Source organism: Sebastes umbrosus, chromosome 4 (assembly GCF_015220745.1).
Source record: "Sebastes umbrosus isolate fSebUmb1 chromosome 4, fSebUmb1.pri, whole genome shotgun sequence".
Classification (NCBI taxonomy): domain Eukaryota; kingdom Metazoa; phylum Chordata; class Actinopteri; order Perciformes; family Sebastidae; genus Sebastes; species Sebastes umbrosus.
The window spans coordinates 22,014,528-22,028,519 of NC_051272.1; the positions used below are offsets into that span (position 1 = coordinate 22,014,528).

The 13,992-nt window shown below is 39.7% G+C and overlaps 1 protein-coding gene across 5 annotated transcripts in view; it reads left to right on the plus strand.

Annotated features, from left to right (window-relative positions):
- The window catches only part of LOC119487472 (contactin-1a-like), an 83,729-nt gene that overhangs the window by 53,629 nt on the left and 16,108 nt on the right, over positions 1-13,992 (plus strand). For all 5 annotated transcript variants that reach the window (XM_037768388.1, XM_037768386.1, XM_037768389.1 and 2 more), the window contains exons 7-14: positions 1,589-1,795; positions 6,327-6,426; positions 6,884-7,065; positions 7,903-8,027; positions 8,537-8,654; positions 10,559-10,706; positions 11,662-11,789; positions 13,251-13,423. In XM_037768388.1, the coding sequence (XP_037624316.1) occupies positions 1,589-1,795; positions 6,327-6,426; positions 6,884-7,065; positions 7,903-8,027; positions 8,537-8,654; positions 10,559-10,706; positions 11,662-11,789; positions 13,251-13,423 (1,181 nt within the window). The remainder of the gene's footprint in view (positions 1-1,588; positions 1,796-6,326; positions 6,427-6,883; positions 7,066-7,902; positions 8,028-8,536; positions 8,655-10,558; positions 10,707-11,661; positions 11,790-13,250; positions 13,424-13,992) is intronic.

Consider the following 13,992-nt stretch of genomic DNA (forward strand, 5'->3'; position numbering starts at 1 on the left):
GGTTGTTTATTTCTCATATATTTAAAGGAACAGTGTGTAACATTTCAGGGGATCTTTAGCAGAAATAGAATATAATGTTCATAACTATGTTTTCATTAGCGTATAATCACCTGAAACTAATAATCATTTTGTTTTCGTTAGCTTAGAATGAGCCTTTCATATTTACATATTTCTTTAGTTCTTTATTTGTGCATATAATAAAATAAAACAAAAGAGAAGACATATACATATACAATAACATAAAAAATGCACAGGTGGGTTGAAAAAAAAAGGAACCCACCTAACACTGGAATTAAAGGCAGCTGTATTACAATTTATGAACAGACATAAATATATTTAAAATATCTAAAAGAGAGAAGAGAATACTATTTCCAAGCAATAAAAGAAATGCTAGAGATAAAAAGACAGGAAGGAAAAAGGGGAGCGGTTCCTCTTCACGGAGTCTTCCATGTTGCTCCGCCATGTTTCTACAGTAGCCCAGAGAGGGCAAACCAAACACTGACTCCAGAGAGAGCCTTTCACGCTTTTATGTTACCTGAAGTCCACCATAGTTCTCTGATATACTTGTGAAACTGCGGTAACGTGAGCCGCAGAGTGCAAAACCGTGGTACCGCCACCGGACTTCCGTTGCTCCTAAAGTAGTGTTATTATGGTGAGGATGGCCTCTGAGCGAGGAGAACGCCGTTACCACGGTTTTGCACTCTGCGGCTCACATTACCGCAGTGGAAAGGGAGAAGTGAGCGGAGGGGTGCTCAGTTGGTTGCAATCTGCAACCACACCACTAGATGTTTAAATGAAAGTGTGACTGCTGCATTAGACATACTTTACTGTGAGCTTTTTTTTATCCACATGGGGGATTTCATGACACTGATGAACCGATTATATGAAATGAACTAAAGATATTTTGTCTCCTGTCGGCTTGGGATTGAATTGCCCTTGTTAATGTCCTCTGAGGCATAAAAATAATGGCATCATAGACTCTGTCACTGTCTCATTATGAGTTTCCTCAGTTTGCAGTCATTCCCATGCTGCGTTTACTCCTTCTCCCTCATGGATGTAAAAAGGAAATAATTCAATAATTCATTCACCAGTCTCATATCTAGTTCAAGCTAATATTCCATTACAAGGGTTGTTGTTTGTTTTTCCTTCCACTACTTGTCTGTATGTGGCCTCATTTTATTAAGCGTTTTCATAGCATTGCCGTTATTTAGCCATAGCCACCTACCCAAAAAACTGTACACATGTTCTCCATATTCATGCTTATGCAAATTAGTGGAACACAGCAGTCTGAAAGCATTGTTAACTCTCTCTCCACAGCATCAGAATTACCTCAATGTGCACACAGTATTCCTCCATTATGCCTCTCAGCTAAAAGAATTATAAGATTTCATCTGAAAGGTCAATAGATGCTTGAATAATAACTCCCCCTCAGCACCAAAGAATCGTGCTATTTTTATTTAGCATGCATTCAGATTATTCAAAGTGAGCCAGCTTCACGTCTAATCCCCTCGGCGCTTTACAAAGCGTTTGCAGTGTGTCCAGGGTCTTGATTGACGGTTGCCATGTTGTCGTGTCTCTTTCTGTGCAGCCGAGCTGTCATTCCGATGGATCCTCAATGAATTCCCCACCTTCATCCCGCTGGACAAAAGGCGCTTCATCTCCCAGATAACGGGTAACCTCTATATCTCCAAGGTGGACTCCTCCGACAGCGGCAACTACTCCTGCATCGCGTCCAGCCCATCCATATCCAAGAGCGTTTTCTCCAACTACATCCCCCTTGTACCTCTGGCTGAACGTTAGTACCTCACTTCCTACAACCCTTGTCTTTCCAGTTGCTTATTTCTGAACTTTTCATAAATTATGAAAAGCTGTTTGAGATTTCTGGCTTCTTCAGTTTTACAGCCAGTGATTTTAAATGACCCACATAAAAGTTAAAACCTGAGTTGGCTTAATTATCTTGCACTAGATTGATCACAGTATGATACTTGGGCCACAATAACATTTACAATGCATTGCAATGAATGCCTCTCACTTCAGTATGCAATGCATTACATATGTTCTGATTATGGCTGTCAAAATAGTTAATTGCAAATGAATCACACATTTTTATCTGTTCAAAATGTACCTTAAAGGGAGATTTGTCAATTAGGTTTTATAGAAAGTAGCTATAGGAGATGCTCAAATATGAATTTATGACAATAAGGGCTGACAATTGATTAAAATATTTAATCGTGATTAATCGCATGATTGTCCATAGTTAATCGCAAATTAATCGCACACATTTTATCTGTTCAAAATGTACCTTAAAAGGAGATTTGTCATGTATTTAATACTCTTATCAACATGGGAGTGGGCAAATATGCTTACTTTATACAAATGTATGCATATATTTATTATTGGAAATCAATTAACAACACAAAACTAACAAATATTGTCCAGAAACCCTCACAGGTACTGCATTTAGCATGAAGAAATATGCTCAAATCATAACATGATAAACTGAAGCCCAACAGGCAACAACAGCTGTCAGTGTGTCAGTGTGCTGACTTGACTATGACTTAACCCAAACTGCATGTGATTATCATAAAGTGGGCATGTCTGTAAAGGGGAGACTCATGGGTACCCATAGAACCCATTTTCATTCACATATCTTGAGGTCAGAGGTCAAGGGACCCCTTTGAACATGGCCATGCCAGTATTTCCTCGAAAATACAAAATACAAATACAAAATACATTTCCGTCTTCACAGGAATCAACATGATTAGGTTCAGGCAATAAAACTACTTAGTTAGGTTTAGGAAAAGATCAACTAGGTTAGGTTTAGGCAGCAAAACTACTTAGTTAGGTTTAGGAAGAGATCGACTTGGTTAGGTTTAGGCAACAAAACTACTTTTATTTCCTTATTTGTTGAATTTGGTTGATATTAGCTTACGTAAGCACACTTCATATTTTGTTTTACAGGAAGAAAAGATCATTGGATTTTGATATGAAAATACGAAGAAACATTTTTTTGTTAAATAAGTGCACAATATGACCGGGATGTGATCTAAAAGAGTTAAAGAGGCATTTTTCATTTCATCTCGACTTTAAGCTCAATACAATGTGAAATACAACAGAGAGATTGACTACTTGTGTCTCTATAATAGCCAGGAATCCTTGAAAAGTGTGCTATAAAGAAATAGTATCCAGGCTGTACTCTTTTAGCAGCAGAATGAGGTGTGAGTAATAGAGCAGCAGCTAAACTGTTTCTTAAAGAGATGAGTTTCTAAAATAAGCTTGAATATAGGAAGTGACTCTGCCTGGCTGCAGCAAAGTGCTGCATCGATTTTTTTCTTCTTCTCTTGTTTCTACTGAAGCACCGTGTTTAATCACAACAGTGCTTGTTTTTAATGTAATAAGGTCACGCCATAGCTGTTGACTCTTTAAATTAGATTTATAGGAGCAAATTAGCTTAGAAGTGAACAGACACACAAGAACTGGCTTTAAGACAGAGCCAGCATGTTATGAAGAAATGAACTGGAACATGAACAGCCCCAGAGATAGACATAACAAACTAAAGCAGTGTAATTAAGAGTAGTTATTAATGCTCTGTGTGTTCGCGCGGCCGTATGTAAGAGGTATAAAGTAGACAACTATTTCAATATGTTCCTTGGGGGTCTTCCCAGAATCCATCAGTTATTCCACTGTTTGTTACTGACTTTCGTGATCATGTAACTTGTGGCCCGCTTCACCCGTGGCAGAGAATGTGTTTTGAATAGTGCCTTAGTTATTAAACTAGAATGTCGTGTCCCACCAAAGTTCTCAGGATTAGAGCAGAGTTGTTTGGGCTATCTCATGTATATGTGTATTATTATGAGAGGCCTCCTGGATACGATGTGGTCTGTATTTAACTCTAACTAGTTTGTGTTTGGGGGCGAGTGCATACCTTTGCATTTAGTCAGGGCTTTTTTAAATGTCTTGTGTATGTGTAAATAGGACACAGTGGGCCTCTTAAGAGAAGTCAACTCCAGATGCACCAATCGTTCGTAACCATCCAAATCTGGTTTTAGCCAGTTGTGCTGAGTGATGAATCCCACTTGATCATAAATTGGAGGCGTGTGGTCGATTGTTTATTATTAGCATAGGTAACGCCCCCTAAATACTATATAAGGGCAGATGGTGTTCAGTGTGCAAATTCTCTGGTACATGCCCAATGATTGGATAGATGCCACCAAAAAAAGACTGTAAGAAGAAGAACTTCAACAGTAGTGAAATTTAGGTACTGTTAAATAAACTTAAAGGGGAAATACGCCCATTTTAAAAATTCCTACATGTTATTCCTATGGTCTAAGACAGTCCAAAACATATTAGCAACATGAACAACTCTCTCCCAAATCCAAAAACTAGAGCGCTAGTGCTAGAGTAAAACTCAAACTGCTATGTCATAGGGTATAAAGTATGGAGCTGCTCCACAGACAATGACTGGGGAGAGATGTTGAGCACCCAGGGTAACGTTCAGAGTATATGGGGACATTTTCTGTTTCACAACTGAGAACACTACAGTAGAATAAAGCTCATTTGGGTATAAGAAAGAAAACAAATGGAGCAGCTCCAGACGTTATACCCTATAACATCACAAGTTTGAGACTTACTTCTCTGGTTTCTGGCTTTGAGAGAGAGCAGCTCATGTTTATAAAATATTGATTGAACTTTCCTGGGCCACGGAAATAACATATTGGAATTCTTAATTTACTTAGTTTTCCCCTTGAAACAGAGTAAATGTCATTTTTCCAGAGCGTCAGTACTGGCATTACAGGAAAAACAAACAGCATCTAAGAACAGTATGTAAGCCAATCAGAAGCTGAACGCATGCAGTATCATCCAAGGGTTTTTATAGTCTTAATTGGGATCAAAGGACCAACAGTATTTCTTTAGCCCTGAATTTAATAATCCAACCATTATAATTACTCTAAAATGATTACAGTGTATGATATTATTAATACAGATTTAAAAGTCATAGACAAACAATTTGTGGACTGTGAAAACAAGACGTTTTTTTCTTATCTTGATAAGAGTGCTCTCGACCACTCGTAAAATGTTCTCTTACCTAACAGAAGAGCAAAAGTAAGAAAACATTGGTGAATCCCGGAAATCATTGGGTACTAACAAAATAAGAACAAATTGTGGATATGAACAAAAATAAGAGAAAATATGTTCTTATATTGCATCCTGCATGAGGCCCAATGATCACAGTTGTCATGATTGCTAATCCTCTGAGTTACGTGATACCTACATTGTTAGTGAGTGCGTTAACATGTTATAGTAGAATCACAGGTATGATCTGGTTTATGCAGCATCCTGGTTATGTTCTTAGCTTGTAAACACCATATCTTGGTTTCAGAAATGGGATAAACCCTAATCTAGGTTTTTAGAAACCTGTATGCTACCTGGAGTACCCTGATTGAAACCTGGATACTCCAGCATATTTACACCTTATCCATCAGTCTCTACAGTGTGGGCAGGTGTTTCATTAACTGGCGTTATGTTAGTAGTTTGTCCTTAAAACAAAAAATGATGATCTACGCTGAAATATAAGTTGAAGGATGACACCAGAAATGCAAAGGATACATTTTATTGTTGCTCCTGTTTTCGGCTGTCTGTATTACTGCTGATGAGATGACAGGAATTCAAACCATCAGATTGGTAAATGAACTTAACTGGGTCTTCGTTCTCACCTGCCGAGATAGATCAGTCAGTACAGACATGACAGAGCGCCTCAGATGTCGAGAAATCAAAGGAGCAGCTAGATCCACAAAATGTGCTGCAAAATGTGAACTCCGACCCACCAGAGACGAAATCAAGTTTACAAGTTTCCTTCAAAAATTACAGATTCCTCCTACTGAGGCTGAAAGAGAAAAAATCCCCAGTTGAAACGAGCCACTACAACTTCCTGGGAAAAACATGTCAGGGAGGCGAACAACCTTGCGTCTCATGTTTCATGTTTAAACATCATAACCCAAATATGGTTAAAACCAGGATGAGACTCTAAGCCGGGATACTAGTGTCCATGCAAATGTAGTCATTGTGTTGCTAACCTAAAAAGCCTTGTTACATAATGCTTTGTGTGTGTGTGTGTGCTTCAGTGGGACATCTGAGTAAAAAAAAAAAACATTTACAAAGAAGTATCTTTTGTTAAATTTGACCCACTTCGGCAATGACGGAAGAGGCTTCGAAAGAAACAAACACTGAATGGTTCAAATGAACACTAAATCATTTATTTGTTTCAGGCTTAGCAGCTAGAAATGTTTTTAGCATCAGTGTCATGATTCTGTTGTTACTCCTCTTAGGTCCCATCAGGAAATACCCTGCTGACCTCAAGGTCAAGTTCCCAGACACCACTGCTCTGGTGGGGCAGAATATCACTTTGGAGTGCTTCGCTTTGGGGAAGTAAGTGTGAGGGATAACTAGTTACCTCTGTTTTAAATCTGAAAGACTTCATGAAAATCTGTTATCAGCCAGTGAGTCTAATCGTCTAAGGTCCAAGTGTCATAAAGTTTCAGAGTTTTATCTGCTCAGTCAGTAATGAAATAATGAGGAAAGGTTACTCTTTATTATTGTTGCATGAAATAAGTTATTTTAAATGATGCAGCATATCAGTACACACATATTAATTATCGACAACTAAAATACAAAATGTAATATATGTATCAATCTCTCAAAACACAATATTAGTTCACCCTTAATGCACAGTCAAATGTTGTTTACTGTTGCTTAGACTGTCTTAGATTCTCCGAGCTAAATCATTTATAAAGCACGTTTCAGAGAGATGATGACTTGAGTGCAGTGATGCATTACAAGTTGCAGACTGCCTTGTGTATTATTTCTCTCTCTCTGCCCTTCCCAGCCCCGTCCCTGAGATCCGCTGGAAGAAGTTGGACGGACAGCTGCCACCCAATCACGAGGTGCGGATGGCAGGGGCCCATTTGCACCTGAACAATGTGCAGTTTGAAGACGCAGGCAGCTATCAGTGCGAGGCGGTGAACTCGAGAGGAAAGGACTACCACGCTGCACGTGTGTCTGTAGAAGGTAAGAAGTGTGTTGTCATGCCTATGGAGTCATTGGAGTGCCATAATAAAGAATAAATGTGTAAAAGAATAAGAAAAAATACACGTGAAAATATAAAGAGGAATAAATAAAAAGAATAATTAAGTAAATAAAAATGTGTAAATATAAAGATAAATAATAAATAAATTAACAAATAAGTAAATAAAAAATGTGGAAATATAAAGACAAATAACAAAATAAAATAATAATTATAAGCATTTTCATTTATTTTCACATGATTTGCTCATTTTTGGTATATATATATTTATTTATATATTTTTAAAAAATATATTTTTCTGAACATATAAACTACTCAGTTTTTTCAGTTTATTTCTTTCATTTTTATCTATTTATTTAATTTTATATAATGTAATTTATTTATTTTTATCCCTTTTTCTTTTATTTCTTTCTTTTTATATTTCCACATTTTTTGATTGACCTATATATTCTTTTATTTATTCCTCTTTATATTTTACTACACTTATTTCCTTATTATTTTACAGATTTACTCTTTATTATGGCACTCCTATGATTCCATACATGTCAGTCTTCTTCTCTTAAAACAAATGACATGGAATAAATGCATTCATTCAAATGTAAGTTTTACAGGCTTTACCAGCTGTATTGATTCTCTGCTGTGCACTGCTTTTCACCAGCCCTTTGTTCTCATCAGTACCTCGTATATTTTCTCAGGTTTTTCTTTCTTTAGATCTACCACCTACTGCAATGCCCCAAGTATCATATCATATATTATTTAGCAGCTTTGTAGTTTCCTTAGATTTTTCTCAAACACTGTAACTCTGATTTGCTCATTTGCAGCTTTTCCTGAGTGGGTGGAGCACATCAGCAGCACAGAGAAAGACCTCGGTAGGGATTACACCATGTCCTGCATAGCCAGTGGCAAACCTGAACCACGCATCCGCTGGCTGAAAAATGGAGAACCGGTAATATAAAATAGACTCAGAAATCTTAATTTAGCTATAGCTGTAATATACTGTAGGCAGAGCCCCCTTGGCAGCTCCGTGAAGTCTCTTAGAACCTGTACAGTGTGCAGCCCAGGGTTGTTACAGTAGCGCAGCAGTGACAGGAAGCTGGCGCTGTGGCTACACATCATGTCAAGAGAAAGCACCTGTTGGTATTGAGTGGGTGCCAGCATGGGTTGTGCAGCCCTCCATAGAAATAACTGCCATCAGGCCTGAAAAATACCCAGGAGAGTAACAAGTAGTGACAGCAGCGTGGGAGAGGTTGTTTGATTATATGCAGCTGGATACATCATTACGCATTAATGACATCCTCTCCCAGTCAAATAAACTAATTGTCATCTGTACCTCTGTGGATGTCAACAAACCGCAGTTTGATTTTAATCATTTGCTTACTAATGGAATTTAAATTGTATGAAAACGTTGAAATGTAGAATGATATTTTAACTTCACACTCTTGTTATTTCCCACAGTCTTTCGGGAAAGAGATGAGGTTCAGCAGCTTGACGTTTGACGATTCAGGGATGTACCAGTGCATTGCAGAGAATCACCATGGCATCATATATGCCAATGCAGAACTGCGTGTGTATGGTGAGTCCCACTTTGGCTGCATCACAGATTTAAAGGTCACGTTTCAAGCTGACTAATTGGAGCTCATTAGAACTTGTGGAGCCCTATTTAAACAATCTTTAGTGCATGGTCTAAAGGGCATGGTGCAAGTACATTTAGGGCGTGCCCTTGTCCACTTTTGCTGGTTGACAGCGCATAATATAGGTGCAAAGTAAGGCACAAGGGCAAAGGGGTTGTATTTAGTCTCTTAATTAATCATAGGTGTGTTTTGGGCATAACATGAATTATCCCAATCAGAGTGACATCTCCCATTCCCTTTCAAAATCCAGGTGTGCCTGCACATTAGCGTATTGCTATTTAAAAAGCGGATTCTGCAAACTGGAGAAGTGGAATCAGATCGGCTCCTGCACAAAGTGAAAGTGCGCAAGCATATGCATGTGGTGATTGGCCGGTGGACCCTCTGCCTCTGCCATCTCCCAATCCTCTGTCCCATCAACAACTCCATTTGACTGCATATATCTAACCGGTGCAGGCGGCATGGGGGGCAAAATTCATTTTATGATAATAAGCACTAGGCTAAATGATAAACGTGTATTGATAAATAATGAATAAACAAAATATATTGCTTTCCGATGTAACCCACAAGGGGTTTGGACCGGCTGAGCGGAATCCTCCGAAGCTGCTTTATGCACATGCTTGCAGCCGGACACGCGGATCCATCAGCCTCAAAACGCCACCGTTTAGGGGGAGTGGGCCCGCGAATTTTGAAGTAGCCTACGTCTGCACTCGCACACACAGAGGGATGAAAAGAGGAGATGCTACAGAGGCGTGTGTGCACTGTGATCTCTCTGGTCACAATGGTCACGCCAGGGACTGGAGGAGAGCCTTACTTCATTATATTCCATTATATTTTGAATTGTTACTTTTTGTGTTTTCCTTAAAATAAATAAAAACATTGGTCTAGCGCCGGCACTGTATGTAACAGGAGGAGCGCTGCTGCGTGTCCCTGTGTGTGTAACATGTAGTGTATGCGTGTTGTGAACGTAAACCTTAAAGGTCCAGTGTGTGGGATCTGGCGGTATCTAGCGGTGAGGTGAGGAGATTGCAACCAACTGAAACTTCTCCCGTGTGCCAAACGTGTTGGAGAGCTACGGTGGCCGACGCAAAAATGTGAATGGACGTCTCTAAAGACAGTTTTTGTAAGAGTAGCGTAGGTCACTTGGAGCAGAGCCAGTGCGTAGAGTGTGTGTGTACGTTGGAAGTGAGTGGTGAAGCAAGAGAGAGAGAGAGAGAGAGCGCCGGCGACGGGAGCAAGTAACATTATCGATTCCGGCCGAAGCAGGAAAAGTGTTGGTTTGTCCGATCTGGTCTACTGTAGAAACATGACTGTGCAACATGACTGTGTGAAGAGGGGACTCGCTCCCTATGTAGATATAAACGGCTCACTCTAAGGAAAACCACATTCTTATTATCAGGTGATTATAGACTAAAGAAAACATACTTTTAAATATCATATTCCATTTCTGCCAATAGCTCCCCGTAATTGTTACACACTGGTCCTTTAAATAGCAGGAAAATACTGTGCCAGACTTAAGACCAGGTCCATTTGCTAATTTCAAAACATGGGCGCTGGATGTGAAATTGACAACTGCGTCGGTCTAAAACTAGCAATGACCGTTGTGCTGCGCTGTGCGCCGCTTTGCGCTGAGTGTAAGCTATGTCCCATGGAGTGCAATGTCTGATGTTATAAAGAAAACTGTTTCCAAAATTTGACTTTGGTCATCCAATGTAGCATGCACAATATGTTACATCAGCACACTACACATTTTTATGAATGTAAAATGGACCATAAATGTATGCATGCCTGCAGTCGCATATTCTACTTAGTTTGTGACTGATGAATAATCCAAACTGTCCCTCCCCAGCCTGCGCTCCCACATTTGAACATAACCCAGTGAAGAGAGTCATGGTAGCTAAAAACGGCCGGGTGGTGATCGAATGTCGACCCAAAGCAGCTCCAAAGCCCTCCTTCTCCTGGAGCAAAGACACCGAGCTCCTTTCCAACTCTACCAGGTGAGCAGCCTCTTAATAAGAAGATGGCACACTAACTTCCTTTTGTGTTCTGATCTGTAAATATAGAGAGGTTGGTTTATCATGGCAGAGTTCTCCTTTGTACTGTAGTTTTTAATGCAAATATTAGTCCATATTTTTCTGTGACTGGGGGACACATCTGGGTCAAATTAACACAAGGATGAATGTAATGTCTCACTACTCTAGAGGGGATCTAGAGTTGATCCCCTTCTAGAGTAGCAAGACACATACAATATAGTGATTTGGGGGATCTAAATAAACTCAAGATCTTCTAAATGTTAGTGTTGTTGTTTGTCAGTGATTGCTATGCACTGCTCTGCTGTCTGTCTGTCAGTGGTTGACATTAAGCTCATTCTCAGGCTCATCAGCGTGGACAGACTGGATGTCTAAACCCCTGTCTCGAGCTCCTCACTGACAAAACAAGCCTAATCTGTGAGCTCTAAGACCCCCAACCCTTCCCCCCCACCCTACTGTACACACCCCCATGCACCACGGTGGGGACTCACTAAGAAAGAAAGAAAATAGAGGAGGAGCAGCGGCCAAATTACTATGCAGCATATGCCTCATGATAATCTCTATGGTGGCTGTCTTGTCTGAGAGAGGGTGTGGAGTAGTGACGGGGCAGCTGGCAGGACGCTATTTGTCATGCATGAAAATGAAATATGCAGAGGAAAAATGAATCAAACATTGTTGCCGTGCTTTAAGCGCAATTTAATGTTGCGTCTTGCTGAATAGTTTCAAGTTCACATACTTGCCTTTCTTGGAAAACCATACATCCCATTAGGGAAGCGGCAAACAGTCCGAGTGCTTTCATCATTTTTCATCATCCATGGAATAACATACGCTGGACTTTTGACCTTCACATCGTGGTGAATATTTTATATCGCATAGCTCTTTCTTGTCGGTGTGTGAAGAATTAATTCTGGTTTCTCCTCAGGGTGTTCATCTGGGAGGACGGGAGCCTGGAGATCCTCAACGTGACTCGATCAGATGAAGGCAGGTATACCTGCTTCGCCGAGAATGACCGGGGCAAGGCTAACAGCACGGGCGCTCTGTTGGTTACAGGCAAGTTCCACCTAATGAACAACGCTTAATTGATAACTCTCTTTACAACTCTTTCTTTGTAATGTTTCCAGGGCAGTTGGTGTTGCTTTGACTGATTACAGCCTTTGCTGGCAATCATTCCTGTCACTCTCAGTCCCACCAAACAGTCCCAACCTCCAAATGTTGAATTATGGCCTTCTGAGCAGAGTGACAGTATTCATATTCAGTCATTCCCCAAGGACAGAGGCCAGAGGGGATGCTTTAGATCAGATGTGATAAGTCAAGGGCTTAGTCCTCACACTGTTCAATGATAAATGAGGAGAGGACTTGAGTTATGAACTTGTTGAGATTGTTTGATTGAATAGCGAATAATAACATTCATGATTTTTTTTTCTTGGTTCTTTTCTTTAGACATGTAATCTCAGCTGTCAAACATGTTTAGTTTTTTACAGTTGATCTCTGGTGGTGCTGGATGCACAGCTCTTTTCTGCCCTCTTCTGGACATTTGTACACATTGAAAATATTTCATATTAACATCATATACTTTGCTTTGATCTGTCTACTATGAGATGGCTCATGAACTATAATTTGAAATATGATTTATTAAAATAACATGAATTAACTAACTAATTAATTCAGCAATTAGAAATGAATTGCGTATAAGAGCTTAGAACATAGCCATTCCCATGCTCTATTATGTCTCATAATGTTGCAGCGATTTTTGGGTTGATACCATTTGTTACACAGATTTGGTGCTAAATTTAACCATTTATTTTACCTCTTGAGAATTGATCAAAAATGATCAATAATCCCTCCAAAATACCACATTAAGGCACCAAGACCTTGAGAAACACCATAGAAAAAGCCATGCTGTGATTCTGCATCAAAAACTTTTGAAATTTGTAGATTTCTGCAAGAATTGCATATTCCGGTGATTGGATGGCGAGCACTTCTGTTCTGGAAACTGCTCAGAAACCCCCTTATTGTCAGTATACCTAGGAAAGCCATCCATCCTCTGAATGCCCTAGGTCTCTAGTTTGTGGCTGTAAAGTTTCATGAGGCTGTGATTATACTGCATGCAATAAACTGCATGGTCTTTGTCCCAAACTGCATGTGATTATCATAAAGTGGGCATGTCTTTAAAGGGGAGACTCGTGGGTACACATAGAACACATTTTCATTCACATAACTTGAGGTCAGAGGTCAAGGGACAACCTGTGAAAATGGTTATAAGTTTTTCCTTTGCCCAAATGTAGCATAACTTTGGAGCTGGCATAACATGGTACCAATGGATTCCTCAGGTCTTGTAGTTTAATATGATACTGTTATCTTCACTCTAGCTTTAAGGCCGAGCCCGCTACAACTTCTTATGTAATTTACCTGCTATTTTCATTTTCATTTAAATCACATTTCTAATACCCTAAAAGACCGATCTCTTTCTCATAATCACTGATCCCCTCATCCTCTTGTGTTTCTCCCCAGAGTCCACAAAGATCACCTTGCCGCCGTCCAACGCTGACGTTAAAGTGGGTGAGAGCACTACGATGCAGTGCACCGCGTCACGTGACCCCTCTCTGGACATCACCTTCATCTGGTCTGTGGATGGACGGATCATTGACCTAGACAAGGAGAGTCAACATTATGAACGCACCCTGGTGAGTCGTCACGTTGTTTAGTTAAGTATTTTAAAGAGAGATTAACATAAAAAATCAAAGTTCAGCTTGATAGCCCCAACTTTGCCCCAACCACAAAATCTCGGCTCAAGCTTGGAGTTCATCCACGTCAAATCATATTTCAGGTCTGTAATATTTTTATTGGAATACCTGAAGTGGAAAAGTACAGCCTGCTTTAAATGAATATGACTCTAAAAGCCATTTCACATTCCTTCCCTGAGTGGAGTAGTGCATTGTATATCAGTTTAATAGCAATTTCCGCTAACATCCATTATTGTTGACATGACCTACTCTCTCTCTCTTAGTGCAGCTCTAACCATCAGTTAGCGGTTAGCAATTCTCATTTGTCACTCTGCCCATTAGGAAAACGCTATTATGATTGTGATTGATGATAGCTCATTTTTGTACACAAAGAGGATTTTTCCCCTCGTAAAAACGGGGTCCAGTTCCACTTAATACTGTTTGTGTGGTATTAGCCAAGCCAGTTTGACTCTCAAACAGCGAGTTCATGTATTTTTTTAAAGTGGGTTTTTGTGATGGTTTAACCTTTC